Raw genomic sequence first — 27,848 nt, forward strand, 5'->3', positions numbered from 1 at the left:
CTTCCTCCTCTTCATGCCTTGGAACAGACGCCCCCCACGAGTTCGACATAAGAAAAAATGAAGGAACAAAGCAAGCAGGAAACTGCAAGAACTAGAAACCTACCCGAACTTAGGCCGGCCGCAATAAGCTTGGCCTCTGTTAAGTACTAATGGCACTTTAAACCTTGCTGTGCCCACTCCCGGAGGCCCTTCACCGTCTCTTTGTCGAGAGTAACACCTGAGTCAGGAGCGGCCTCACCCCACCCGGTCTGAAAGGGCCATCCTTGTGCACTTCGCACACCGAAGTAGTCCCGCTTCCACGCCGTTATTAGGAAGATCATGCAGAAGCTTAAAGCCCGGGCGAGGAGAAAGGTAATACGCCCATCTTCCCCCAGGAAGAGAACCCGCCTGTCTCTTGAGCATCAAGATGGAGGAGAATATCTCCAAGTCTAAAGGGAAATTCTGCTCGCAAAAAGGGAAACTGTCCCCACTAGGTTCCGAATAGAGTTCGGATGAAGCTGGCCAATGGTGACACCGAAGTGGTTTATGACTTCGACGAGAAGAGGGTGGAAAGGAAGTCGCAACCCCGCAGCGAGCTGCTCTTAAAAAATCACGATCTCATCAGGACTGTGTTCCCAAGGAAAGCTACCCGATGGAATGAAATATGTATACCCCCCAAGCAGATTGTAAGACGTAAGTATAGATTGAAGCCCCTCGGGCGTCATGGTCGAGGGACCAAACCTGTCTTGCATCCGACCTCAGTGAGAGTTCCACCTCAGGATCACTGAGGCAGTCGGGGGATACGACTCGGTTTGTAGAACCTACGTCAGTCCTACTTGAAGAGTCGTTTGAGCTATCAAAGCTAGACATTGAGGAAAAGAGGTGGATTCAGGAAGGTACTCACCAGAAGAAAGTTTTGAAGGCTCCGGAGACGGGAACAAGCCAAAAAACCTTGGAGGCTATGTAACCAGCCTAGACGCGAGCTGAAAAAGCTTGGACGCGAGCTAAAAAGTTGGACACGAGCTCAATAGGCAAACCGCAGAAGTGACAAATCGACTGGGTCCCCCACTATTTATAGCTACAGTAACAAAGAATCGATCGTGTAGATCAAAGACGATCCGACGACCCACATTCGCGCTGACCGCACGTCCCCTGAGGTCGAGATGTGATTGGCGCACGTCTTTCCGAAAAGAGTGAAACGTTAGTGCACATCTTTTTGAAATTGACGTCGCGCCGATGCACGTCTTTCTAAAACTGACCGCGCCGCACGTCTTCCTGACAACCGCCAGCGCACGTCCGATTGTGGCACGCTTTTTTCAAATTTAAATGACCCGTTGTCACGTCCCAGCGGCGTGAATTTTTGAAATTTAAAACACGCACTATCACGACCATCAACATTTATGAGCAGTAGGCACGTTTCCCGCCTTCTCGGAATCGAAGAACCCTGGCAAAGGCAACTCGCGCAGTCAAGATTCGAAGGACGGGACAAATCCACTTACCACCTCGCAAAACTCCCCGCACTAGGGCAAGACCCTTGGCGCGAGGAGAGGGGGGCAATTGATGAAGGAAGATTTGGCCCGACCTCACAGTTATGCGACACGTGGCAAAAGCAACAGCTCGACACAAAAGCAAGCCTAAGGCGTTTACACCAAGGGGAGAAACCAGCGGACCGAACTCCCTACTAGGGGCCCGAACTCACCCTTGGCCCCAAACCGGATAGTAATCCAAACTGGCCTGCCTTGCAACAGTTCGAGACATACCTCGCCGAACTGACATGCCTTGCAACAGTCCGGGACATACCTCGCCGAACTGACCTACCTTGTAACAGCTCGGGATACACCTCGCCGAACTGGTCTGCCTTGTAACAGCTCGGGATACCCACTTTGAACTGACCTGCCCTATACATACCTCCGAAATCAAGACTTCGCTTCGCTCACCACTCCACATCACCTTCAGGGCACCAAAACCAAACAAATCATACTATGCCTGACACTGAGGAAGTCCGTACCCGAGGGCGTCGCACCTGACTGACTTGGGATCTGACGCTTGACGGCCGCACTCTAAACGACCACCTGCCATCGCCATCTCCAGTTAGAGAGACGGTTAGGCAGTGGCGGTTCTATCCCAGCAGAAAAGACGACGACCGAATTGACAGACGCAAGGGTAATCATACCCGACCTGACAAGGGCCTCAGAGCGAGTGCGCAAAGTGATTATAAGAGCCCCCTGCCCCCGACAAACAATGTATGTGAACTTTGCGCTATCTGGTCTACACTTTGCCTTTAAGAGATTACTGACTTGAGCTTCGGAGTTGTCACACCGGGTTCCCCCTGGAGTTCCCTCACCTTTCCCGTTTCAGGCTCCCCGACGCTCCAGCTCAGAGGCTAGTTCGTTGACAGCTAAGACTGGCCGGATTGCGCTCCATCAGAAACTATAGTGGAGTTTTATGATTGTTAAAAACTTCAGGGGAGGTTTTTGTATTTTACCCTTAAATATTAAGTAATACATGTATTATATGTAGAATATAATTATATATTCTTTATTGATAAAATGTGTTTATACACATATATACATATATGTAAATATGTATATGGCTATTTATATACACATTAGTACAATGTTTTAAAAACTGACATGGATGCCGAACCAATTTTGCCTTCGGGTCACGGGTCACCAGTTTAATCGGTTGGGTCAAATAGTTCATATCGTGCTATGTCAACGTCTATACATTTTAAGTGTATATATATGTAAATACATATTTTATTAATAAATAATTTATAATTATATATTAGATATGATATATGTATTATTTTATATTTAATTTATGTTTTTTAATTCAGTTTTTATTTTTTTTATTTATAGAAATATTAAAAATTGCAATTTGAGGCTCGAAAAGGGTTTTTCACGGAAATAGCAAAGCACCCTCAAGATGCATAGATCTCAAAAAGTTATAAAAAAAAAAAATCTCAATTGGGCATCAGAATGCAAAACTATGGCCTCCTGAAGTTTACATACACAATTAGTATGCAACCCATGACCTGGTTACCAGATCGACTGGGTCAACGGTCTAACCATTTGAGTCAGATGATTTTTGACTAAGTCAATGGATTTTGACTTTTCTCCAGATTTTACTCGAATCAAATCCAAAATCTTGACCGGTGGTGGTTTGAATAGTTCAATTGACTGGATCAACGACTAGTTAAACACCTTAAACATATATAGTGGTGACATGGCATGACCTAACATATTCAACTTGGACAGTAAAACTAGTTACCCACAACCAGGAGACAGAAATGGTTTGACCCATGGGTTGGTTTTTAAAACACAGGTGACTAATGCAAGGTTTTAAATGTTGCCAAATAGCTGTGTATTGCCATATGTGGGTGCACTTGCATTGTGTATTGGAATTTGGAAGGCTGCTTTTATCCATGTCAAAGTTTTAAATTATGAAAGGAGTGAATGAAAGGTTTGGTTTGAAGGAAAAAGTAGGAAAAGGAAAGAAAAGGTAGAAAAAACTTTACAAACATTGTATAGGTTCTTCTATCTTTTTCACCTTTTCCTTCAAACCAAACATAGCTTTAATGCTTCAATTACTTGTTAATTAGAACAAAATTTCAGACACAAGTGCAAATGAGATAAATAAAGACAAAGGACTACAACCACTTGTCCTATTAAATTGTATAACGTGCTTAGGCTCCATTTGGAAAGAGTACAAATACAAATATGTAAAGCACAAAATCATGTATTTTGTATTATGTTATATGTACTTATACTGTACATATTTGTATTTGTATTCGTTCCAAACTGAGCTTACAACTATAAATATGTATAGTGTAAATACATACAAAATAATAGAAAATATAAGGTTTTGCATTCTACATATTTGAATTTATACTCCTTCCAAACTAAGCCTTAGCTACAGAAAGAGGAATGTGGTTTTGAAGTGATACCATCTTTGTTAAATTTTTAGATATTTTCTTTTTTTTTGGAGAATGACAATTCAACCCAAGATCAGAATTTTTAGGCTCAAAGTACAATTGGGGTGGGTGCCAGCTCAGAGTTGATGCCAATTCATAGGTGGGCATTAGAGTATAGAGTGGAGGTTTTTGACATTTTGAATGTTTATAGTTCTGCAGTGGAATTCAGAAATCTGCATTGAGCATAATTTTCCTTTTTTTTTTGAAAAAATATAGACAAGTCCAATACAGATTTCTGATTTTCACTGCATAACTATAAACATTCAAAATGCTAAAAACCCCCACTACCCACGCTCCAAGCGCAACCCTCTATTAGCTTAAATATAGAGGCCTTTGTACTGCTTCCAAATTCCAAACCCTAAAAAAATTAAGGGTAAAGGAAATGTTGGCAACCTGATCGTACCGGTTTACTTTCCAAATCTCGGAGATCATCATCTCATTCTCATCATTTACACAACACAACCTTTGAAGTGTGTAAATGAGGCTTTAAGCCCTAAAAAGTTGGACGCGCTATACACGCCAGCTCCACGTTCCAGGATTTAGAAATCCCTTCAGGGAACGTTATTTACCATGGACTCTGCCGCTATAGTCCGCCATTAGGGGTGTCAATGAACCGGGTTTGAATCGGAAACATCCAATCAAAATCAATTTGGATGGGTTTAACGGACCCCAACCAATTTGGGCAAATTACAGTATGGACATGGATCGGTCCAAAATATTCATTACATTGGATTAAACTTGATCCATCTGTAATGGACTCATGGGAGCGGATCTGGTTGGACCAACATCCAGTCCGTTGACAGTCCTACCCGCCATGACCAGCCCATTAGTTATTATGAACTCACGCTGGACAATTAAAGGGTAGGCCCGTGTCGCATGTGCACGTCTTCCACTTTCCAATTACCTGCCCTGCTTCTGCCCAAAATCTAAGATCTCTTTAATCCCACCTCTGTAGCATCGAGATGAACAAAAGAAAAATAAACAATAACATGCTGGAATACGTTTTACCAAAAGGAAGAAAGGCTAGCTCTTATGCTCTACGTACATTTGCTGAAAATTCGTTGTGGACCAAAAGGCTACAATGGGTGTTCGAACGGGCTTTGCACTGAATCCGGTTTGGAAAAGCTAACAGTAACCTGGTTTGTATCAACGCAAGACAAGACATTTTAATTTTATTATAGGATACAGGACTAATATAATTTTGAGTAGAGGGCATTACACATAGCTTTCTATTAATGATTTCCTCGTCTCATCAACGATTGCACTATGTTGTTGGGCTTCCCTCAACCTTAAGACACTTTCAATGACAGAGAGCTCCGTTGCTGTGGTATTTGATCCACAGAAAGCTGTCCAGTCATTGATTGCTATACCTGCAGCAATGACTTTGCTGACTCGGTTGACTGTACCAGCCACCAGAGGGACTTGAAGGAGTGTTGAAAGTTCATCCAATTCCTCCATGGACGTATACGGATGGACCTGTTTAAACATGATGTATGAGAGAACAAATTACAAATGTGCTTTTCAAGTTTCAAGGCATCAACTGAAAGGGGAAAATATGTTTCTTACTAATCCGCCCCTGTTGGAGAAGGCACAATAACTACCCACGAGAATATTTCCTGCAACTGTGTGTCTGAAGAGCTCTACTCCAAGAACATCTCCAATAATCTCCTCTGTCTCCTGAAAAAATTCACATGGAGAAGAAAACCTTCTTGATTATCTCGGAAAAGCACCCAAACATGTAAGCGGACAGATCTGCTTCTTCAATCTCCTCGTCTCATATCCTTGTGAATAAAAATTTTTTTGGATGCGCAGCAAATGAGAAGAAACAATGCCAAAAAAAATTTCCTCCATAGCAGATGATTACAGACATAATGATATCCAAGCAAGGCAATTCCAGTTTTCATCTCTGCCTAAACTTCCAAGAATACAGGTCAGTTATGGATGCATTACTGGTTAGAATGGAACAAATTGATATCAGTTCCTATTCCCTCGCTTTAAAAGGGCCTCTATACAATTCCTTAGCCCTGGGTTTTCTCTTCTTTTTTCTATACTTATCTAATAGTAATTCTTTTAAAAACAAATCTTAAGAAATCAACACACCATTCTTAGAATCGAAACTACCACAATTGCAAACATGAAGAAAAACATTTTTCTTTTCGAAAGGTAACATGAAGAAAATCATTCTATCATCATCATCATCAAAGCCTTATGCCAACTATATGGAGTCAGCCACATGAATCCTGTTTTGCCATTCCGTTCTGTTTAATGCCATATCCGTTGTTAAATTATTGGCACTTAAATCATTTCTTACTACTAACCATGTCCTTTTTGTTCTAGCTCTAACTAATCATTGTTGGAGGAAAAAAAAAAAAAGAAAAAAAAAATATAACCTTACCCTGTCAAGATCGGTATGTGCAAGAGCAACATTATCACGCTGAACAACAACTTGATCAGGTAAACTGTTTCTCAAGTGCTGAAGCTCTACAGTGAGACAAATAATATATCAGATAAATCACAAAAGATACATTACCAACTTCTAATCTCAAAAGGGGGTGGGGTGGGCAGGTGGAGGAGGGCGTAAGGGAGATGTATCAATTAAATGACATTTATACAGATTCATAACATTGGAGTGTAGAAAAAGAAAAAAGCCTTTAATCTGGAAAAAAAAAAAAAACAACACAGTTTGCATTCCAACTGACAGAAGCAAATGTGTCAATTCTCCAGAGAACCTTGAAAAGAAAGCTTGTGAGCAATTCAATCTCCAGTCAGGTGAGTCTTTGAGGTCCAAATAACTGAGAAAGTCAGTTTAAAGAAAAATGCCAACAAAGACGACTTTATTCGTGTGCATGTTATATCCAGGCATCAATTGTGGCTGCCTGTATGATTTCAGAACTAGTTCCCCTCCTCACCTACATTTCCCCCACTTTGCTGTAACAAATAACTGAGAAGTTATATAAACATTCTATGTCAAAATTGAACAACTAATTTAAGTGACAAGGCTACCCTGGTCCGTGGTCGTATGTGGCAAGAGAAGTCCATTCTTGTTTCCTACCACAAAAAGTTGATATAAGGAGACAAGCAATGAAATCTGTCTGTATGAGCTCCTGATCTTAAGACCGAATATTACTTACCAACACATAATCGTCCAATAATTCTAGTTCCTGCTACGGAAGTTTTAACTACAGGGATAACACCTGCTAGCTCAGCTTCAAATGTGCTGCAGGAGACCCATCAAATTGTTAGCATCTTCTTAACACAAGTACTGAACCTACAAAAAAGCAAGAGAAAGACATGTTATATGATGCTCATTTACCTGTAAAAGTTTTCCGATGCCCCTATTGCAACCAAACAGTATGCATTAGTCAACTTAGAGAAAACCCCAATTTCGGAGGAGTTCTCAAACTGAAGTCCTGCGGAGATTTGACAAGTTATTTAAACTAAGTACTAGATGTTTATGAGGGAAGCTAGATGCTCCCAACTCAGAAAACCTCGGCAACTTCTTTCTTCTGAGAGTTTCTCAGCTCGTCAGTTCAGTTTCTACGAGGGACGGGATTCAAGCTTGAACCTTCGTTCCCTATCGGGGGAATATGGTTCCTCATGCAATTGTTGGGCTATTTGAAAAGAACCCAACTAAAGGAATTTTCATTTCTATAAAATGATAAGCCAGCGATTCAAATCCTTGTTCCCATAGAGTTGAAGAATTTGCAGGCATATTGCCTAAAATTGGTGGAATGTCTTGGATGTTGCCTAAAATTTGTAAACCTTTCCATATAAACAATTTCATGTTGAAATAACATTGTTGATTCCTAATTACCAAAGAAAAAAAGTGTTAGATGCTTATTACTACACTAGCGAGGTAGTACCCTCCGATGGATTTAAACAGCTCATCGTAAGAAACAGAACTTTAAGGATATCAAGAGGTGGTAAGAGGAATCTTATCAGCAATTTACCTTGGTTTGCATATTCCTTCATATTCTGTTCAATTTTGTCAATAACAGTGGAGAGTGTCCCAAGGACATTAATAGTTAAAACAGAAAGAATAGAGTCAGGAAGAAAGGCAAAGCTTATATGGACAAAGAGAAGTATGATGCTATGATTCATTTATAGTTCTCAGAAATATAACTCCCATGAACTCTTCAGTCTTCACGGAAATCGTTAAGAAACTTACGGGTCGCCATAATTGAATTATCTAACACCAAAAAGGCAGAAACTCGGACAGCCAGAAGGGCCGCAACTGTATTGAGCCAAAACCGCATATCAATTAGTATAAACACTTGCAGCAAAAGAAATCACAAAGAGCAAATAGAAGTAAGAATCAGAAAATGGATTCAGTTACTTGTAAGATGTTTAAACCAGAAACCCTCCCCTTTCCTAAAACAATCAAAAAGAGCTTCAAGAGACACATTTATACAACCGTACTATGGAATTGGATCGCCGGAGTAAACCGCTTTTCTTTCACTGGAATTTTCAAATCAAACCCAATATCCAACCTCTTTTCTTCTTTTGCACCGGAAAAGAGAAAAAACGACGACCCTTGTTTTCATCCCACGTCGCCTATGAAAATCCACGTGGCAGAGAATACTCCACGTGTTATGTATCTCTTGTGCCAATTGTGCCAGAAACACAGAAATAAGAGGTAAGGCTTCCTTTGGCTTGTCGGATGTTATAAGATGGGATGAAAAAAAAGATTGGGATCTATAAGAAACAGCAAGCAAGTGTGAAGGCAAATATGTAGAATGTAAAATGGTTTATATAAATTGTAAAATAGGGTTGGTTCTGTATTGATAAATTTATCTTTTTACTAAACATAATTTTAGTTATAATGGATGCAAATGTAAATTTTAATAAAGTATATGTTTTTTTTCTATTAAAAATTCACTTGAATGTAAATTTGTTTCTTTTTTATTGATGTATTTTTACATCTTATTATCAATGTAAATATGAATTGGTCTGTAATTTGTCAATGCATAAATGTAATATTGCAAAACACAGACAAAAGTAAAGTGCAAATTCGTTAATTCTTCATCCACTTTTTCAAGTTTTATTATAGTTGAACTCCTTTTTTTAGAAAATAAAAATTAAGAAAAGTTGAAATCTTCTCTTCCTTTTATTCAGTTTGTAATTGTTTCATGCGTTTTTTTATCAATAATTCAATATTAATATTTTTTAAAATCTATTCCTGCATGCTAGCTGTAGGAATGATATAGGACACTAATTATATGGGAGGGTTAGTTGGATTAGATTTGATCCAATTCAATCCGGTCCAATATGAGCCCATTACAGATGGATCAGGTCCAATCCAATCCTATAAATATTCTAGATCATTTTGGATCAATCTAATTCATTGTCTGGACCGTCTAATCTGTTCAAATTGATTCCAACCAAGACCTGTTCATTAACACCTGTATTTTGGTTTAATTCAATCCAATCCAATATAAATCCATTATGGACAAACCATGTACAATCCAATTCAATAAATACTTTGGACCATTAAGTCTAGATTTGTCTAATATTCGTCCATTCAATCTGTTCAAATTGATTTTGATTTGAATGGATTTCATCTCAAAACTGGTCCATTGACATCCCTACTAATTAGTGCCTTGAAAGAACATCATGGGAGATGTTCTCAATACACGGTAGAGAATCTAGAGATGATCTGTGGGGCGTGCCTTGTGGGAAGCCCATCCAACTCAGCTGAAGTATACAATTAGTAGGTGTTTGATTTGCATGGTTTGAGCTAGTGATTTAAATGAATTTTGTGTCAAATATCATTTACTAAGAAACGGTCCAACCCTGAAGAAAATTTAAGCAGGAATAGCCCCAACAAGATGAGTTTACATATGCTCTCGATACGTTTGTTCAAAAAAATGAATAGGAATGGAAACGGGATAGATGCAGGCTGGGGATCATACTCTCCATCCTGACCTAGAGTTTCAAATAAATCTTCGTTCTGAGGAATAAAAGCGACCCTTCCCTATCCCTGTTGGAGATTAAGAGTACAAATATAAATATGTATAATGTAAATACATACAAAATAATAGAAAATATAAGATTTTGCACTATATATATTTGCATTTGTACTCCTTCCAAGCTGAGCCCAAGGTAATTTTCATCCCCATCCCCATCCCCATCCCACAAGGCAATGTCCATTCCCAACTCTGAAATTGAATACCTGATAGGTATAGAGAAAATTGTCATTCCTAGAAATGAACCAATCTCTAGCGGCCATTCCCAAGTTTCTCACTTATGTGCATGCTTAATTGTGAGAAATGCTAAGCTGGTCCATCATATATGGCTGTTGATAAAATTGAGTAATGGTAAAACAAGATGCATACATGTAGCGGACATGTCCTTATAGTTGGGAAAAGCTTTACAAACCTTGTATAGGTTTTCCTGCCTTTCCCTTCCTTTCTCTATCTTTTCCTTCAAACCAAACATAGTTTTATAGTTGGGAAAAACTTTTTCTAAGATGAATTGAATCGGGATCAGTGAGAGAAGAAATTCTGAAAAAAAAAAGCATTTGTACTTCATTGACTACTTGAATCTTTAAGGGAAATTCCTTATTAGTACCATGTACTTTGGACCTAATGCTATTTTGGTCCCCAAACTTTAAAACACAACAATTCAATATCTAAACTTTCAAAACATGACAATTCAATACCTATTGTTGACCAACCGTTAAGTGGCATTTGAAAATACACAAATACTCCTCGAGTATCATTTAATTTTCTTTATCAACCATTTAAACGTTGATAAACAATGAGCAGTCCCAAATATTTTTTTTTATTCAAGAAAATTGGGGCATCCAGAGTATCCACTGAGACATGACCCCAACTTTCTTGAATAGAAGAGGCAAGGATTTGAGACTGTTCATTTTTTGTCAACATTTGAATGGTTGACAAAGATAATTAGATGACATTTGAAGGACATTTTTGTTTTTTAAATGCCACTTAACAACCAATTAATGACATTGGATTGTCACGCTTTAAAAATTCGGATATTAAAATATGACATTTTAAAGCTAGGAGCCCAAAGTACAGGATATTAATCAGAAATTTTCCGATCCTTAAATTAGGAACAATTCCTACAGTTTAAAAGGGTTTTTGGAAGATCAAAATAAATTCTTCTAAAACAAAACTATCATGTATCTTTATGTCGGGATAAACAAAATAGAACAATAACGTAGGCCCTGTTTGGTAATGTTTCAATGGAATGTTTTAATTTTCTATCATAAACAGCAGAAATATTCCCAGGGAGCATTACCAAACACGGCCCATTTTTCTTATATGTTTTTATATTTTGTTTATCCCGACTTATATACATGGTAGCCTAAAAAATAATTTATCTTATTTTGGGAAAACATTTTAAATCAGGAATTGCAGGAAAAATGCCTATACAATGCTACCAAACAGGGCCTATAGGAATAAGAATGTTACTAAACGCCACGTTACTTGACTATTCAAATAAGAACCGGGATCAAGGCTGTAGCTTTTTCATGTATTTAGGGTCAAGGAGAGACCCAAGGTGGATGAACCAAATGGAGAGGCCATGTCTTTACCTGGTATTTGAAATTTTTATTTATTTTTAAACAAATTAGCTTACAAGAAAGAAAATGAAAGAAATGAAACATTAAAACAAAAAGACTAGATTCTCAATTGTTTATAGATTCCCACCTTATATATTTACTTACCCTTTTAATAAAATTTTTTACATTGGGAACATAATTTGTTAAGTAATATATAATGTGCAGAGGTTGTGCCTGTAACCTAGTTTGAGTAAACCTGCAGTGGACCTTTCCAACAACCAACCAACGACTCCTTGCCATTCTACGTTTGTTTGAGGTTGTTCACAATCTTTTAAGGGCTCATCACATGGAGAAGGGGTGGGGGAGGGGGGACTTTTTACTAGTGGATTTGAGTCATTTGGCTCTTTTACTTCTAGAGGTCACATGAATAAAGTAAGTAGGAGAAAAAAGAAACGTTAAGTTAATTGCAATTAGAAAACAAATAGCTATGTTACATGGGCCCGAAGAAAAGGAGAATTTTCTATCAATAATAATGATAATAACAAATCTGATTTTTCTAGATCTATTTGCAAGCAATATATTCTGAACTTTCAAATGCATATTTTCTACTAAGGATGAGTTAGAGCATGAAATGTCCAATAGCTGAGGTTATCTTTAGTCTAGAACCATTCGATTGAAACTAACTTTCAATTAGATTGTGGGATCAAGGAGTGTTGGGATGCACGTGTCTGAGTGTATAAGTCCCACATTGAAAAGAAATAAGTATGGTTTTCAAATCGTTGTTGATCAGATGGTCGAACTATTTGGCCTGGGAACTGTTCAGGTAATTGGTTCCGTTTTACTTTAAATCCAGTCTTTTGTAAAAAATTATTGAATCGGTCAATGACCCTCATTGATTCAAACGGTTGAACCCTCAATCTGTTCAAAGGTTTTTGGTTGTTTTTTTATTTTATAATTTTTTTATTAGAACGAGCCACCCATTTGAACCAAACAGTTGAACTGTCAACCCAGAAACTAGTGGCTAAAACAATTCTGGTTCTAGATCATTTTTTAAAACATTAAAAATAAGAGATGCAAAGGATTTGGCCCACGAACTAGTAGATTAAGGTAATTAATGTTCAACTCTTGCATGAAATGAAGTACTCCTCAATGTTTGTGAGTCCTCTCGATGTGCAATAGTTATCCAGAAAAAAAAAAAAAAAAAGAAGCTGAAATTTCAAATGAACATAATTATTGGTAAATGCATGTGATGACTCTCATAGCTTTATAACCTTCCTGATTAATGATCTCATGATTAGTAAAAGCGATTAATATCCAATCCCATGATGAATCAAATGCCCCATGTACGTGAATGTGTCTTCATGGTTCAACAATTGGTGATTGGCATGGCCTCACCCACTCATGGATGACTTTCTCCTTATTCGACAGTTGAGTGAAGGCTCATAATGGAGTTGGTGCATGTCAAAGTTGATGACAACTTCAGTTCAAAGAGGGAATGCCTGATGTGGATGAAAAGAAACATTGACGTGATCCTTTCAATGTACAAGGAAGAAGTCCAATAGAGAAAATCCCTAAAGGGTGAATTCCTTAAGGTTATGTTTGGTTTGAAGGAAAAAGTAGAAAAAAAGAAAGGAAAGACAAGAAAAATCTTTACAAACATTGTACAGATTTTGATATCTTTTACAACCTTTTACTTCAAACCAAACATAGCCTAAGGAATTTAAATTCTCTTATTCACCCCCCAAAATTTCATGAGTCATGGCACATGCATCCGTACGTAGTAGACCCATGAATGGAATGGTTGTATTGGAAAGAACATTTGCTGTCCCTCTTGTCTATTATATTTTTGACAATTACATTAATTAAATTGAGAATCGAGATACATATAAGAAAACAATGTGATAGCTAGAAGTATAATATTCATACTAAAAAGTTGTTATAATCGTACCCGACCCGCTGAGTTAGCATCTACGTACTCCTGTTACTAGCTAGCCTATATATTTATATGCTTTTCATTAATATTTCACGTGGGATGATAGGGTAGGAATAGACATCCTATTATTAAGCTAATTCAGCTAGATGGAGTCCCAAAGGCAAAAGGGCTTCTTTAATTAGGAAAATAATTGTAATCAAGGAACATGGATTCTCCACATGTTTGCTGTAGATAACGTACTTTGCTACAAAATAATCCTCCTCCTCCTCTAGCTATATATCTTCCTCCTTCCTAGCCTAACCCACACAGCTCCCCAACGGCAGCAGAGCAGCTAGCGCCCAGATGAGAGTGAGACAACCAACCCTACCCCCTTTCTTTTAGCAATGCCGAGGCTGACAGGAGCCAACTCATGTTGTCCATATCCGGTCCTCTACATTCGGCATGTCTACAACAGTGCTTCAGTGTACATCAACTCTACATTGCCAGAATGTATTGGTCAGCAGAGAAACCGGTGGAATTTCGTTTAGTTTATAATTAAATTCCTTTCCCCTCAACCCCCCCCCCCCCAAAAAAAAAAAGGAATAATAATAATAAAAAAAAAGAAAAAGAGCTACGGAGGAAGCAGATTTAATTTACTTGAAATTAAACCCTTTTTTTTGGGGGAGGGGGGAAAATCAATATATAGGAGTAGATATGCAAAACGATATAGGGAATGATCGGATAGAAGGAGATAAAATTTTTGGGACAAGCAGTACTCCACATTGGTCCAACAATTGCATCAACCAAACACATTTTCAAGGCCAGATGTTGGACCTCTTGTCCAGTAATAAATTAATTAATAGCACCGATTGATAGCTAGAGGGACGGATGGATGCAATATCATTAGTTGAATGTTTTTTATTAGGTGCAGTAGTAACTAATTCACAGGTTGATTTCCTTGCATTGTCCAGTTAGGAATTAGGATTTAGGAAGCACATGTGTGAGTGTGAATGTATGTTAAGACTAAGAGAGACGAATCCAGTGAAATTGAGGGTGAGGGACCTATCATAGAACATCCATCTCAACTATCATATTAATTTGACCTATACAACAGGCAATGGGAGAGAAGGTGCATGGAGAAAGTACAGCTGCATCTGCAGCAGCTGCAGGTGCAGTATCAGAAGAAGCAGGAACCAGCCAGAACCAGCTGCTGCTGCTGAAGCATAGAGCAATGGAGAGGAGTGTGGTGGTGGTATTGGTATTGGTAATTGGTACTGAAGCCACAGCCGTGTTGGTATGGTGGAATAGATGATAGATGTGGGGTTGGGAAATCGAGGAAGAGGCGGGCATGCCAGAGGCAGAGGGAGGAGGGAGAGGGCAGGGAGGAATACTGGAATAGAATCTAACCGCGAGACTTCCATCCAAACACCAAGGCGTTGCTCAGCCCTGACACCACGATTCCCACACTTGTTCCTTCCAACCCTATAAACGATAAAAAGTTTACCATTTTTAATCTCTCTACTTTTCACTTTATTTTTACCATTTTCTACAAACTAAGGAAAGAAAACACTGCAGCTTTTTCTAGACATGGAAGATCGATCGGCTCCTATCACAGTTTCTGTCCTCTTTTGACTGAGAACCCTCTCCAGTCTCGACGCTCTCACGCCTCTCTCTCTCTCTCTCTCTCTCTCTCTCTGTCCACTTGTTTTTACCTTGGACTACTATTTTCCTTTTTTGGGTTTGTTAATTGATATTAGTCCATTCCTCTTTTACCCTCCCCAAAATTTTTATGCTCATAAGTTATTCATCCCTCTCTCTCTATTGGTCAAAGATTCCAAAACATTATGACCACTGTAAATGTTCAATTGAACCGATGATTAGGGCAATCCCAACCCTTGAGCTTAAATTTTGGCGGTTCTCTACTGCAACCTGGATCATGCTTCTTTTCCATCCCCTACCTGTTGTCATTGGTTGTTGGGGATGAATTTTATTTTATTTTCTTTTCATTCTTTTTGTTATGCTAAAAGGTTGGGGATGTTTCACATACACTACTGCCAAATGGTAATAGACATACACTCAAGATTATCATCTGTTCATATAAAATAGTATTATTAGCAATATGTTCCAACTCAAAACACTGCGCCTGAAAAAGAAATATTTATTCAATAAATACCTTCTTGAATGGATACAAAGTGTAGGTGAATTGGAGGATGTAGTTGGTATATAGCATTTGATTATGTAAAGGTTTGATAAAACTAAGTAGTGAGTTGAATTTCTTTCACTTTTTCACATGCAAGTAGAACATATTATATTTAATAGTAAAAAAAAAAGAGAAAAGAATAAGAAAGAGGGAGAGAAAAAGAGGATTAGATTTTTTTTTTTATGGTGTGAGAAGAGGAATCCATGTCTTCCAAGCACTTCCAGACAAATCAGTTTCAGAGGAGAAAAGAACCTTTGCTTTAAGACCCAGAAAAGGAGATTTCAAAAATCCTAAGGGAGGCTTAGGAAATTGCGTGGGTAGTGAGCCAACCAAACCTCTCTCTCTCTCTCTCTCTCTCTCTCTCTCTCTCTCTCTCTCTCTCTCTCTCTCTCTCTCTCTGGCCTCTATATTTAGCAGCAGTTGGGGTGCAACTGAAACCCCACACCTTCTTCTTTCCCTCTCACAAAACCCCACCAACTCAGCAGACCTTCGCTAGCTAAGTTTAGCGATGGTTTCCCGCACCCAAAGTAGTGAAAGAAGGAAAAGAGGTGGGCAGGCGATTGTGGTAGAGTAGTTTCTGAGCTACGTTTGTTCTGTACAAACTCAAAAGGTGGTTTGTTGGGTTGCTGGGAGAAAAGAAAAAGTAGCTAGAGGGGAGATGTGGGACAGAGAATAATAGAAACCCATTTGATTAGGACTTGAATGATCTAGCAAAGAACTCTTCTCCTGCATAAATACTGCTCCACCTCCACTCTCTTCCTCCTCTTCTCAACCACATCCTATCCTATCCCAGTTGTGGGTCCGGCTTAATACAGGCCGTCTCCGTTCCCTGTAGATCTCGGTCGGTGCAAGCAACGATCACGGAAACTACCGCACTTGCATTGTTTTTCATCATCCATTGAAGCAATTGGTTGCATCATATGCATTCATGTTATGCCATGTGATAGCATACGTATTTACGTATGTGCCTGGCTCCCTGTATGCCATTCGTAGAGCCCATCGGCACATCGATGGTCTTCGTGGATGGCGTGCGAGGAGCCATGCATATTGCATATGCCGGATGCATCCATATGCTCTAAACTGCAATTATTACTCTCGCTCTCTCTCTCAAGAGTTTTGCCGTCATAGAATCATGTATGCGACAGAAGAACCGGTAAAGGTTTTTGAACTCTAGTGTTTCGATGGTTGCAGGTTCGTCACCAAAGCTCCTTGGCCAATGGATAGCCAAGCAAAGTAGCGGGAGATCCGGCATCGGATGGACCCCACTGTAGAGTTCCGCTGAAAGCTATCCGATTGGACGGCTCCAACTCCTCCTATCTATCAAACATTCGTTTTGGATGGTCAGAACTCAGAGAAGAAAGTAAAACCAGTGGATCCCACCCCACCCCACCCCCTGCTTCTGCTTGTTGCTTGTAAGCATTGTTATAGCGACGACGCTACTTCTATTATGTATATTGGTTTATTACCAGCAGCCATGTATATAATGCGGGCAGGGTTTTGCAGGTATCAAAGGACACATCAAATGCCATGCATTATGCCATCCAACTGAATATATATATATATATATATATATATATATATATATATATATATATATATATATATATATATATATATATATGTATGTGATGGCCCATCATCCATGCTATGAAGAATTCTTGGTGTTTGTTTAGCGTAAGGAATTAATTAAAACGATCAAGCTCTGTTGCCTACTGATCATAAAGCTTCCATCTCAAGACTAATGGTCCCTCTATATACTGATAATGAATCTTTCATTTGTTTTCAATGTTTCTGCTAGGTATTATTATTATTATTATTTTTGCCTTGATAGCTTTTATTCAATATAAGTGGGTGATGGTGTATTTATTTATTCATTTGAGTTCCATGAGTTATTTTTATATAACAGGTTGCAATGTAACGCAACCTGTTACATTGCGTTAAGAGCAAGCTACGGAATGAAACAAAAGAAGGATGGGATCGAGCAAGCAGATTCCTCTTTAATATATAGAACCTAGACTGGGGATTCCAAAATGATTACACTCCACCTCTTATTTCAGATATCCAACTGATAGCCAAGCAATGAAAAGTATACCCTAGTGTCATTTTAAACAGTCCAATCTTTACAACTTTAGTCTTTAAATTATTATGGTAAAAATTAACTAAAACATGGGCCGAAATATATACTGTGAAAGAGCTGAATCATTACAGCATTGTTTTGTATCAGAAAAAAAAAGGGCTTATCACCTTCTTGCTTGTTTTGCATCTTTACATGTTCAGCATGAAGATTTACAAACTATAAGCATGATGTTCTCGACATTCCTTCTAACTTTACATTAGGAAAAAAAAAATCATGTACATGACTACCTTCCGTGACCACAAAGCTCTAATATGCAGGGCATAATGAATAGTTGAAAATGGTTGACAAAGACCCACTCGGCGGGATATCACTCTATAAGTAGACCTTCTAGCTCCGCACATCTAGGCTTCGGGGACAAAAGAATGTTTTGCAGTGATACATATTGTCTACTCGATCAAGGTGGCACTGTGGCTTCCCCATGAACTACTACCTGTGGCCGTGGAGCCCTTGGAAGTACCACTGCTAGTGTTTGAAGTATTTTTGCCGCCTACTTTGACATTATCAAGATCCATGAGGAGCCCTGGAGGCGATATCTCGAAATTTTTGACATCGATCTCATTGCACATCATCTTGTAGACCTTAGACATATGTGGACGGAGCTTAGGATCATCTTGCACACAAAGTAGTCCTACCTTCAAAAATCGGATGGCTTCTTCCTCAGGGAACTCTCCTTTCAGTGAAGGATCTATTAACTGCAATAGCTCATTAGCCTGGTACATCCCCCAAGCCTGCATATACAATGTTTCACACACATAACTTAGGAAGGAACACGGGAAGGCGATAAGATGGAAGATAAGCGCCTTGCAGACTATTAAGAAGTTAAAATTGCTAGCTACATTTTATGCGGTGACCAATAGCTAGCAGGAAATCTCTCATGCATGCAGATATATGTTAGAGAATAAAACCTATTCAAGTACCCCACTTAACAGCTTAAGCTTTTAGGTTGAATGGTTCTCTCAGATGACATCTAGCCGTTTCTTATTTCTTATTTCCACACGTATCTTCTCAAAATATTGCAATAGATCTAACGGTTTACTTTTCAGTCAATTTGATCAACTGAACGCTTAGATCTCTCTAATGTGGCCTATAGAATAGAGGATCCAACCATCGGGGATATAACCCACTGTCTCTACTCTACTCGGCTAGAGGTCTGGAAAATTTGCAAGTCTGAATGTTATGATAAAGTGTAGGACTACTATTACATTATTACATTATTACAGTCTGAAAGTCTAATATTACATTATTAAGACTAATATTACATTATTGAAAATCGTTGGACTAATATTACATTATTACAGAATCCCAAGTAGGAAATTGAACTTAGAGGCCAAAAGTTATGATGAAGTGTTAACAAATTACCTTGTCGGCAAGATTGTGTTCCCCATGTTCCAAGTTGAAGTCCACAACTGGTCTACCACTGAGGATTTCCATAAGGAGTACACCAAAGCTGTAGACATCGGATTTTCTTGTCAAACGCCCACTAATGGCATATTCAGGAGCAAGGTAGCCTCTGCACATTTGTAATTGAAAGAAATAGAAAGAACAAGACACTGTGAATTAGCGGAGTTATGCAAACAAACAGATATAAGAATTCATGGAAAGGGGAGGGAGGGCAACTGAACTTACAATGTCCCGGCAACGCGTGTAGTAACATGAGTAACATCATCGGAAAATAGCTTTGAGAGACCGAAGTCTGAAACTTTTGGAGTAAAATCCGCATCAAGAAGTATATTTCTAGCTTTAACATCTCGATGCACAATGTGAGGCCTAACCACTTCGTGAAGGTAGGCAAGGCCCCGAGCAACCCCTAAGCAGATCTTGCGTCTGACATCCCAATTAAGCATAACTCTGTTGTGCTCCCCACCTACCATCCAAGACAAGAAGATGACATTATATTCAAAATCATGGTGGGTTTTCACATTGCTGGTATACTACTATGCTAAATAAAGTAATTTAGCAACTAGTAGAATATTGCATACTACAAATCCCATGAATATTGTACCAGAAAATGAAAAACGAAAGGAGATCTGAGGAAGTAGAAGTTTACCAAGCAACATATGCGCAACACTGTTATTTTCCATATACTCATGAACCAAAATTCTGTTACTTCCATCAACACAGCCACCAAGAAGCGTAGCAAGATTTTCATGTCTGACATTCGACATTGCAGCTATCTCAGCCATAAACTCCCTCTCTCCTTGATTTGATTCGGCTGAAAGCACCTTTACCGCCACGAGAGTACCATCTTGAAGTCGTCCCTTTTGTGGTTCCATAAAAAATAGATTGTATCATTTAGATAGAGGTCCATAATTTTGATGTCTTAAGTACTGTTACTTAATCTAGTACTTTTGGATACATAAATAAATATATAAGGTAGATATTCGTGGTTAAGGATGAGAGTAAAGGACGAGAGAGAAACAATAAAAAAGAATATAACCAAATTACCTTGTAGACAGAGCCAAAACCCCCTTCTCCAATCTTGTTCAACGGTCGGAAACCCTGAGTCGCATCTTTCAATTCCTTGTAGGAATAATGGTGAACATTTGGAGGAGATTGTAGACCTGGTTCACCAGTTATGTTAAATAAAACCATTGGCATTCGAAATCTAACTAGAACGATTAAGATTGATATCCCAAATTACTCCAACGGTTTTATCGATTGGCTAAATATATAGCCAACAATTTTGCGAACCCCAAAATCTCTGTTTTTTCCCATAATTATTTTATCCTAGAAAAGAGGGATTGATTTTTTCCATTTTACGATGCAGTCATACATTGAAGTATTGAACCATGCTACCTCTGGATGAGCTAATAGTCTAATACCCCTTAAAGAAAGGTCATACTAAGTACCGAGTGAAAGATTCTAGTTGCCCTGAATTCACAAAATTCATGTACAGATATGCATCTTTGTGGAAAACAGATGAATAAGTAGAAGAGGAAAGAAAGGATAATTTCCTCACTAGTCAGTACATGTCAACCCAGTTAATGGTCTAGACGAAATTGATCCCCAGTGCTAGAGTAATGGAAGCAGAGAAAGGGGGAAATTTTGAGAAATCGGTTGATACATACCTTGTTTGCTGTAGTCAACGTTATCTTCATGGGCAGAAGAGAAGCAGACTAAGAATGAAAGAGAGAACTTCATCTCACAACGTAGTTGGTGTCCTGGTTCCCTTCTCAGTTTTTTATTCTTTGATCTCAATATGCTTTGCAGAGAGAGTTGGACTCTTGGCCCTCTTATCTTCTGATTATATACGTAATGTTGTTTGAATTGGTAAGCGGTCTTGGAGAGGGAAGAAGAAGATCAACACAGACGTACGTCAGATGATAATTTTTTTCACACCTTTCAGGGTTTTTGGAGTGAAATAATAAATTAAAGTTAGGAATCATATGGGGCTTTTGGGGTTTGACGTTTCGTCCCGTCAAAGACGAAAAGGAAAACGGAGAAGTACGGATACATCCGACGCAGAATTCTGAATTCCAATCCTTTCTAAAATTTGACATTAATTCACGGTAAAGATGCATTTTGGGGTTATAAAATTCTGATTTGGGCTGATTGGTACTGTTAACGGCGACTTTGACTAGTAATTTGAATTTGACCACCGAGTTAAACTCGTCATTCCCAACTCGGTTAAAGTGACAACTTACAACGTGTGTGGACTGGTACAGTGGTACTGGACGAGAGCAGCAGCATCGGCGATTCGGAAGTTGAATACTTGAATCGAGTAAGGAGTAATCGATGGGCGTTCGTCTACAAAGGCGGGTGGCCGAAATTCGAAAAGGAAAACGAAAATTTCATAATATTCTTTTGACGGTAGACGGAAAGGCCATTTCGCCTACTTTTTTGGTATTTCTACGGTAACATGGGTGACGTGTTATTAGGTCAGGACAACTATGGCAGGGCTGGCATTTTGTACGGTCTGATACAAGTTTAGTTTTGCCTACGTTTGGTAGATTTACGTTAGGGACATGTCCGTTATTTTTATTTGTAAGATTTTTGAGAGATTTAATGCCATCTTTGGGCAAACCACCAAAATATTAAAGTACTCTTTGAGGAAGAGTGGTCGACATCCTTGGGTGCCTAACCTTGGCACTCCTAAACCATCATCCCCTTGCGGGGCAGCCCTGGTTAACGGCTAGCATGGCTACCAAGGTTCTTCATAGACGCATACTTGCTCATGAGGACAGTATTGGACTGGCACTACGCTGCCGATACTCAAGGGAGGCTTGGCATGCGGGCTTGGCTCAAGTACGTCGCTTCACAACGCCAGTCCCTTGCCCAAGCTGAGTGAGCAACCCCGTTGCCCTTGGCGCATGGGTGTGTTCTGTCCCAAGCGATTGCCTATCATCATGGCACACAGGTGTTTGTCATCATCGGCTTACAGGAGACCCATCACATCGGTGCCAAGTCACCTCATCGGCGCATGGTCGCCTTCCATTATGGTTGTCCCCCTTTAGCACATAAGTGGCGCCTCCCATGGACCGTTCTGAGCCAGGAGAGTGCCCCGACCATTGGACTTGAGGTCATGATCCAGTACTACTGACTTTGGTAGAACCATCCCATTGGACAACTCCTAACCTCTATGCGTTACAAAGGCTTGTTCTGGCCTGCTTTGGCCAGAACGTCGCATGGGTTTTTCCGCTGTAAAACTACCCCCGTGACAACTTAGCAGAACCGACGGAGGGCCGTCCGTTCTACCAAGTGAAGGTGTAGAAATGGACATAACTGCCACAGCGTCAGCGGTCAGCCAGGCAATTACATCTTTGGGAAAGGGAAATGCTGAAGGCTGGGCTGAGGCTGAGTTTCCTATTGTGTTTTTGGCGAGTGAGCTAAAGAATAGATAGGCGAATAGCCAAGCCCCACGTCAGGCCCACGGAGAAAGACAGGTGGAAGCTGATGTGAGGCGTTATGATTCGGTACATGGCCAACTCTTCACACACTGCGTCTCACTTGCGCCTCACACGCACATCGTATCATACATTGAAATCATCTCCCGTATTTATAAATTATTATTCATGGGAGATATTCCAATGTACGGTAGATGTGTATGTGAGGCGCCCCATAGAGCAGATCCCGTTCCCCATCGAAGAATCAACGAGAAAGGACTGGACTGGTCAAAAGTCAGCAGGATCCAGTTGTCCTTCTCCTCATGTAAACACGTTAACGACAAGCCTTCCCGGTGTAAACACGCTAATAGGGAGTGATGATTAATGCAATGCCAAGGGGGCTGGCTAAGGCTAACTCGGTCGGTCAAGTTTCAATCCGCGTTACCGAGTTCCTATCAAATGAAAAATCCGTGTTACCGAGTTCTTGGTAACTAACCATACCATGCAATGCAGTTATGCAGGTTGAAGTTGAAAATTTAGGTTCAATAATGGTAAGAAGACAGAGAGTATTTTGAAATTGAAACTGGTGACATGTAGTACTAGTAGGACCGGTTTTAGTTTTTTTTCATTTCGCACACGTCCACCAGTTTTTCTTTTTTTTTTTTTTATGCTTTAAACCCAAACTTACCCATTTTATTATTGTATTATTTATTCTTTGAAGTCTAATTGCATTTTGTTTTGTCTTTTGTGTATTATACTATGCATCTGCCATCTCAAAGATTCTCAATGTTCTTCTCAACAGAGAAAATAATGATTTTTTTCTCTTTTGTTTTTTTTTTCCAAGCATGGGCCTTCATGGCCTCCAAAGTTCTGGAATGCCCATGTATTAGCTCTTTGCCTCGTTGTATAATGTTTTTCTTTTTCTTGAAATAATTTATAAATACGCTTAGATTTATTTTCCGAACCTGAAATAATTTATAAATACGCTTGCGTTCAACAGAGAAATAATTTACACATTATTTCCCGAACCTGATGGTAAATTATTGAAATATGCTTAGATTTAATATTAATTTATAAAATATCTTTAAAAATTTCACAAATTCCTAAAACCTTTAGAATCCAATAATTTAATGTTTAAAATACCCCCAAATTTCCATAATACATGTTTAAAATACTCCTAAATTCCCATAGTATGACTTCCAAAATACCTTAAATATGATATAGTTTTAGGAATTGACTCGGGGGGGGGGGAAATTTGGGGATTCCCCATCCCTGATAAAGAGGTGCCCTGCCCCAAACCAGCATCGTTGCCATACCTATTAACCGGTTCTGTTTTACCCTAAAACCGCTTTTGGCCAAAAATTATTGATTTGGTCAGCAAACCGCTGATTTGGGCAATCAAACTGTTGGCCCATACAACGGTTGTTGGTTGTTTTTATTTTTTTTGTCAGAACGAACCGTCCATTCGGACTAGATGATCAAACTGTTTGACCCGAGAATTGGACCCAAAAGAGTAGGGATGTCAATGTCAATTAGATTGGATTTGGTTGAATCCGATCTAGTCCAATGTGAATTCATTACAAATGGACCAGGTCCAGTCCAATCCAATGAATATTTTGGACCAATCCAATTCAATGTCTGGACCATCCAATCTGTTCAAATTCGTTTTAATTTAGATTGATTTCAACTCAAACCCTGTCCATTGATATCTATATTTTTATCTTATATCAATGGATCATATATTTGCTCAATCCAACCCAATATCGATGAGGAATAATAACATTTAACCACACAAACGGTTGGAGATATTCTTATTTGATAAAAGTTTTCATGACAACTAAAAAACTGAATGGTTGGCGATATTCTATATGGTGCAACAGGGACCCAGCTATTTCTCATTCTCGCCAATGTATATCTTTTAACGACGGAAGAGAATCCAATCTATTAATAATAATATCTTCGGGCGGCCAATGTACATCTTTCTATGGATTTGGTGGGTCATCCATCCAACCTCAAGTTGAAGTCATTAACGGGCTTCCGCATCATTAATGTTTTTGTTTTCATTTGATTTTGTAAATATCGTATTAAAAGAATAAAAATATATTCTTTAACTCTGTTTATGTTTTTAATGGAAAATATAAGTTGATTTTTTTAAAATAATAGATTTTTTACAATCAGCAAAATATTAGATTTTGAAACAAAAACAATTTTTCTAGTGTTAGGGAATGAAATAAGGATGAGGTTAAAGCTTTAAGTGATCTAGATAAGGTTGAGGTAAGTGGCAGATCTAAAACCTTTGATTAGTTGGGGGGCAGGCACTTTCATATAACATCATAACAGGGTGGGTTTTGGACGAAGATTATACTTCCCATCCCTGATCCCTAATGGAGATGAATTCTCCATTGGGGACCCAAATCCTTACCTTTTTAATAAATTCTTTTTTGGGAAAAAGATTTACTTATTCAAGAGATGAAATTGAGAGATAAAACGTAAAAGTTAAAACCCTAAGTCCCAAACCTCATAACTTCGTTCATATGGGACAAAGACTTGGGTGTCATTCTTGTATATTTTTTTTTTTTATTTCTTAAGTATTCACCTTTGAAAACAAAGGAATTCATTTCAAAAAGCAAATTTTGTTTGACCCCTACTATTGTATTTGAGTAGGGGTAATTGTGAGAAAAAATTAAACTTATTCATAAATTTCATAACCATGTTTTCTTTTTCAAATTTCAGTCTCACTTAGTTCAACATAGATTTGTCAGTTATCGAGGTCTATTGTTTGAGTCAATCTAGGATAGAAGAGTTTGAGTTAATTTCAGTTTATCCTTTCATCTATAAATTAATCTATTTCTTTCATTCAGATCAATGCAATTATTTTGAGTTCTCAGAATTATTTCATGGTATCTGATATTGTCTGATTCGAGATGTTTTGAAGCAAGATTGTAGTCAGATAGTTTTGCCAATTGGTGAAATCGAGGTGAAAAGATGAAACCGCGCAATAGGATTTGAAATCAAGAAAAAGATCAGAGGCCCGAGGAGTTGTTCTCCGAGTAGACACTTCGATACTCAAATTAGTGGTATGAAAGGTAAGTGATCGAGTTAAGCAAATGAGAACAATGCTGGTCCGAACAGGAGAGGCAAGATAGAAGTCTGAAAATCTAAAAGTCCCTTACCCTGAGCGAAGGTTACATACTTATACCTGAAGATCCGTGTCCAATTCGGATGAGGCTTCCAGGGTTGTTGAGATGAGGTTACCTACCAAGGTCTTCGGGATAAGTCATCTTCTCCGATGTTGTTGTCCTCCCTGTCTGTATAGGATTCTCCTTGGTCATGTTTATCTATCCCTCGTGGTGCCAACATGACTGAAGAGATAAGATGATCGTGGAGGCTATCACGTGGCATCCGTGGCCAGCTCAACCATTACCCAAACAGAGGGTAGCATTGAATCGATGTCGTTGATTTGACTTGATCTAGGTCGTTGGGGGACCTATAAAAGAGGAACGGAGAGCCAATGGTTCAACCCAAAGGCCTCCCATTGTGCTTTCCATTTGTCTAACGGATTTGTCTCACAGCCTATTACAAAGTTCTCTCTTCCTGTTTATGGCAAGTTCAGATTTGCTCCTTACAAAGCACTCTCCACATAAACTTCATGTGCTTGGTTAGGGTAAATTTCTTAAATTACCCTTATGGTTTAGTTAATTGATTAAATGTATCCTTAATGTTTACCTTTATGGTTTAGCTAATTGATAAAAAAAAAAATTGGCTGACGGCCCCTACTATTTTTGACAATTCACTAGTTCTTCCTAGTCATTAACATAGATGTAAAAAATACTATTTTACCCTCCATTATAGATTACTTGGATTTCTCTCCCTCTCCTCATTTTCTTCACCGAAACCACTGGAACTGTTGAAACGATGGATGATGACTGATTCTCAAATTGGAGTAACTCTAAGATATCGGATCTAGGTCCCTTGAGAGATCTAGGTTCCTTGCAGATCTGAGAATTTGAGAGACAGTTAGATTTGGGTACCTAACTTATTTCGCCTATATATTAACTATTTTCACTCATATATAGGAGTGAATTTGGGTCGAATAGTATGGGGTTTGAGCACAGCTCGCCAAGGTTGTACAAGGCTCGAGCTCGAGCTTGGCTCAGGCTGAGCTCGATTTCAGAAAAAAAATATATATATATATATATATATATATATATATATATATATAATATTTTTTATTTAATAATTTAAAAAATAAGAATTATAATATTTTTATTATATATTATTTTCTTATATATATATATATATTCCAAGTAGACTCATGAGCCCCACAAACTTCACTCATTTATTAATTTAACCTGTAAATTTGGACTCAAATTCAACTCGAAATTCGATTGAAATCGAGCCAAACCAAACTTTTCAAAAACCGAACTCGAACAGCTCATAATAACTCGGCTCGTGGCCGCCCCTAATCATGTACATAAAGCAAAGCACAATACGCCTACTCTTTGCATTTTTCTCACTTGAAAGCTGTAAAGATGACAATTAACGAGATGGCGATGGATAATCTGACCCTGCTGCGCTGGGGAGTTTCTGGCGCCCCAGATGCACATCTCGCATTTATTGGGAGGAGGGGAGCATCTCCTGTACGGGATTGGGATTTATTGTGGGGCGTGTTATGGGCGGAGATCACATCTGTGCCCCACAGAGGTCGTCAACATCTTCGACTGACATATGAAGTATCCTCTGTAGAGCGCAGATGTAATCTCCTCCGAGCAGTCATGTTAATTCGTGGTTAGGTTAAGTACATACATCCTCGATCCTAACCCAGGATTCAGCCCATGCTTAATACTTTCTTGCTGAGTTTCTGACTTGAAGAACAATCTATGTATGGGGCTCCATAGTCTAAACAATTCCCGTGTTCCACACTGCAGTAAACACAATCTATGTAAGGGGGCTCTATGGTCTGAACAGGGTTACAAGTCAGGTACTTGCTGACTTGAAGAACTAGTATAGAATCGGGCCTAATATTCAACTTAGCCCTAAACCAGCAATCTTTGATACCATTATTATTTCTACCTAAAATAGGTTGAGTTTATCAATAATAATTTAAGTACACAACTATTATCGGTGTGAAGAGTTGAAGTGACTCTCATAACTGATGATGTATCTATTGGTATGACCAATTCGTATTGATCAATTCCATGATATTAACTAAACAGCAATGGTATCAAATACAAATTTAAATGATTATGAATGTAACATTTAAAGAGTCAGATTTTCCCGCTTGAAATTATTTGAA

The 27,848-nt window shown here is 38.7% G+C and overlaps 2 protein-coding genes and 1 long non-coding RNA gene across 21 annotated transcripts; 1 reads left to right on the forward strand and 2 right to left on the reverse strand.

Moving 5' to 3' along the window:
• Positions 1-4,573: 4,573 nt before the first annotated feature.
• Positions 4,574-8,516, reverse strand: LOC148868393 (eukaryotic translation initiation factor 6-2-like). Of its 19 annotated transcripts, none has more exons than XM_088971461.1 (10): positions 8,292-8,433; positions 7,906-8,189; positions 7,269-7,365; positions 7,087-7,172; positions 6,959-7,003; positions 6,351-6,436; positions 5,522-5,632; positions 5,175-5,431; positions 5,001-5,091; positions 4,574-4,904 (listed from the first exon to the last, which is right to left on the reverse strand). In XM_088971461.1, exons 2-10 carry the CDS (start codon positions 8,054-8,056, stop codon positions 4,893-4,895), a joined length of 936 nt encoding a protein of 311 aa, XP_088827587.1. In that variant the 5' UTR covers positions 8,057-8,189; positions 8,292-8,433; the 3' UTR covers positions 4,574-4,892. The 19 variants fall into 19 exon arrangements, with proteins under 19 accessions (XP_088827587.1, XP_088827589.1, XP_088827593.1 ...); XM_088971467.1 differs by lacking the exon at positions 4,574-4,904 and having other exon boundaries at positions 4,958-5,091; positions 7,906-7,930; positions 8,124-8,189; positions 8,375-8,516; XM_088971466.1 differs by lacking the exon at positions 4,574-4,904 and having other exon boundaries at positions 4,958-5,091; positions 7,906-7,930; positions 8,124-8,189.
• A 7,626-nt stretch (positions 8,517-16,142) lies between these two features.
• On the forward strand, positions 16,143-17,073 carry LOC148868394 (uncharacterized). Its single transcript, XR_016108335.1, has 2 exons — positions 16,143-16,433; positions 16,784-17,073. It is a non-coding gene; the product is annotated as an uncharacterized LOC148868394 (long non-coding RNA).
• A 674-nt stretch (positions 17,074-17,747) lies between these two features.
• On the reverse strand, positions 17,748-21,230 carry LOC148868395 (putative serine/threonine-protein kinase). The gene is made up of 6 exons (XM_088974078.1): positions 20,798-21,230; positions 20,175-20,290; positions 19,777-19,987; positions 19,356-19,593; positions 19,089-19,239; positions 17,748-18,457 (listed from the first exon to the last, which is right to left on the reverse strand). Exons 1-6 carry the CDS (start codon positions 20,868-20,870, stop codon positions 18,116-18,118), a joined length of 1,131 nt encoding a protein of 376 aa, XP_088830204.1. The 5' UTR covers positions 20,871-21,230; the 3' UTR covers positions 17,748-18,115.
• Between the last annotated feature and the right edge of the window lie 6,618 nt (positions 21,231-27,848).

Source organism: Nelumbo lutea, chromosome 2 (assembly GCF_056320005.1).
Source record: "Nelumbo lutea isolate HS-2025 chromosome 2, American lotus-T2T, whole genome shotgun sequence".
Classification (NCBI taxonomy): Eukaryota; Viridiplantae; Streptophyta; class Magnoliopsida; order Proteales; family Nelumbonaceae; genus Nelumbo; species Nelumbo lutea.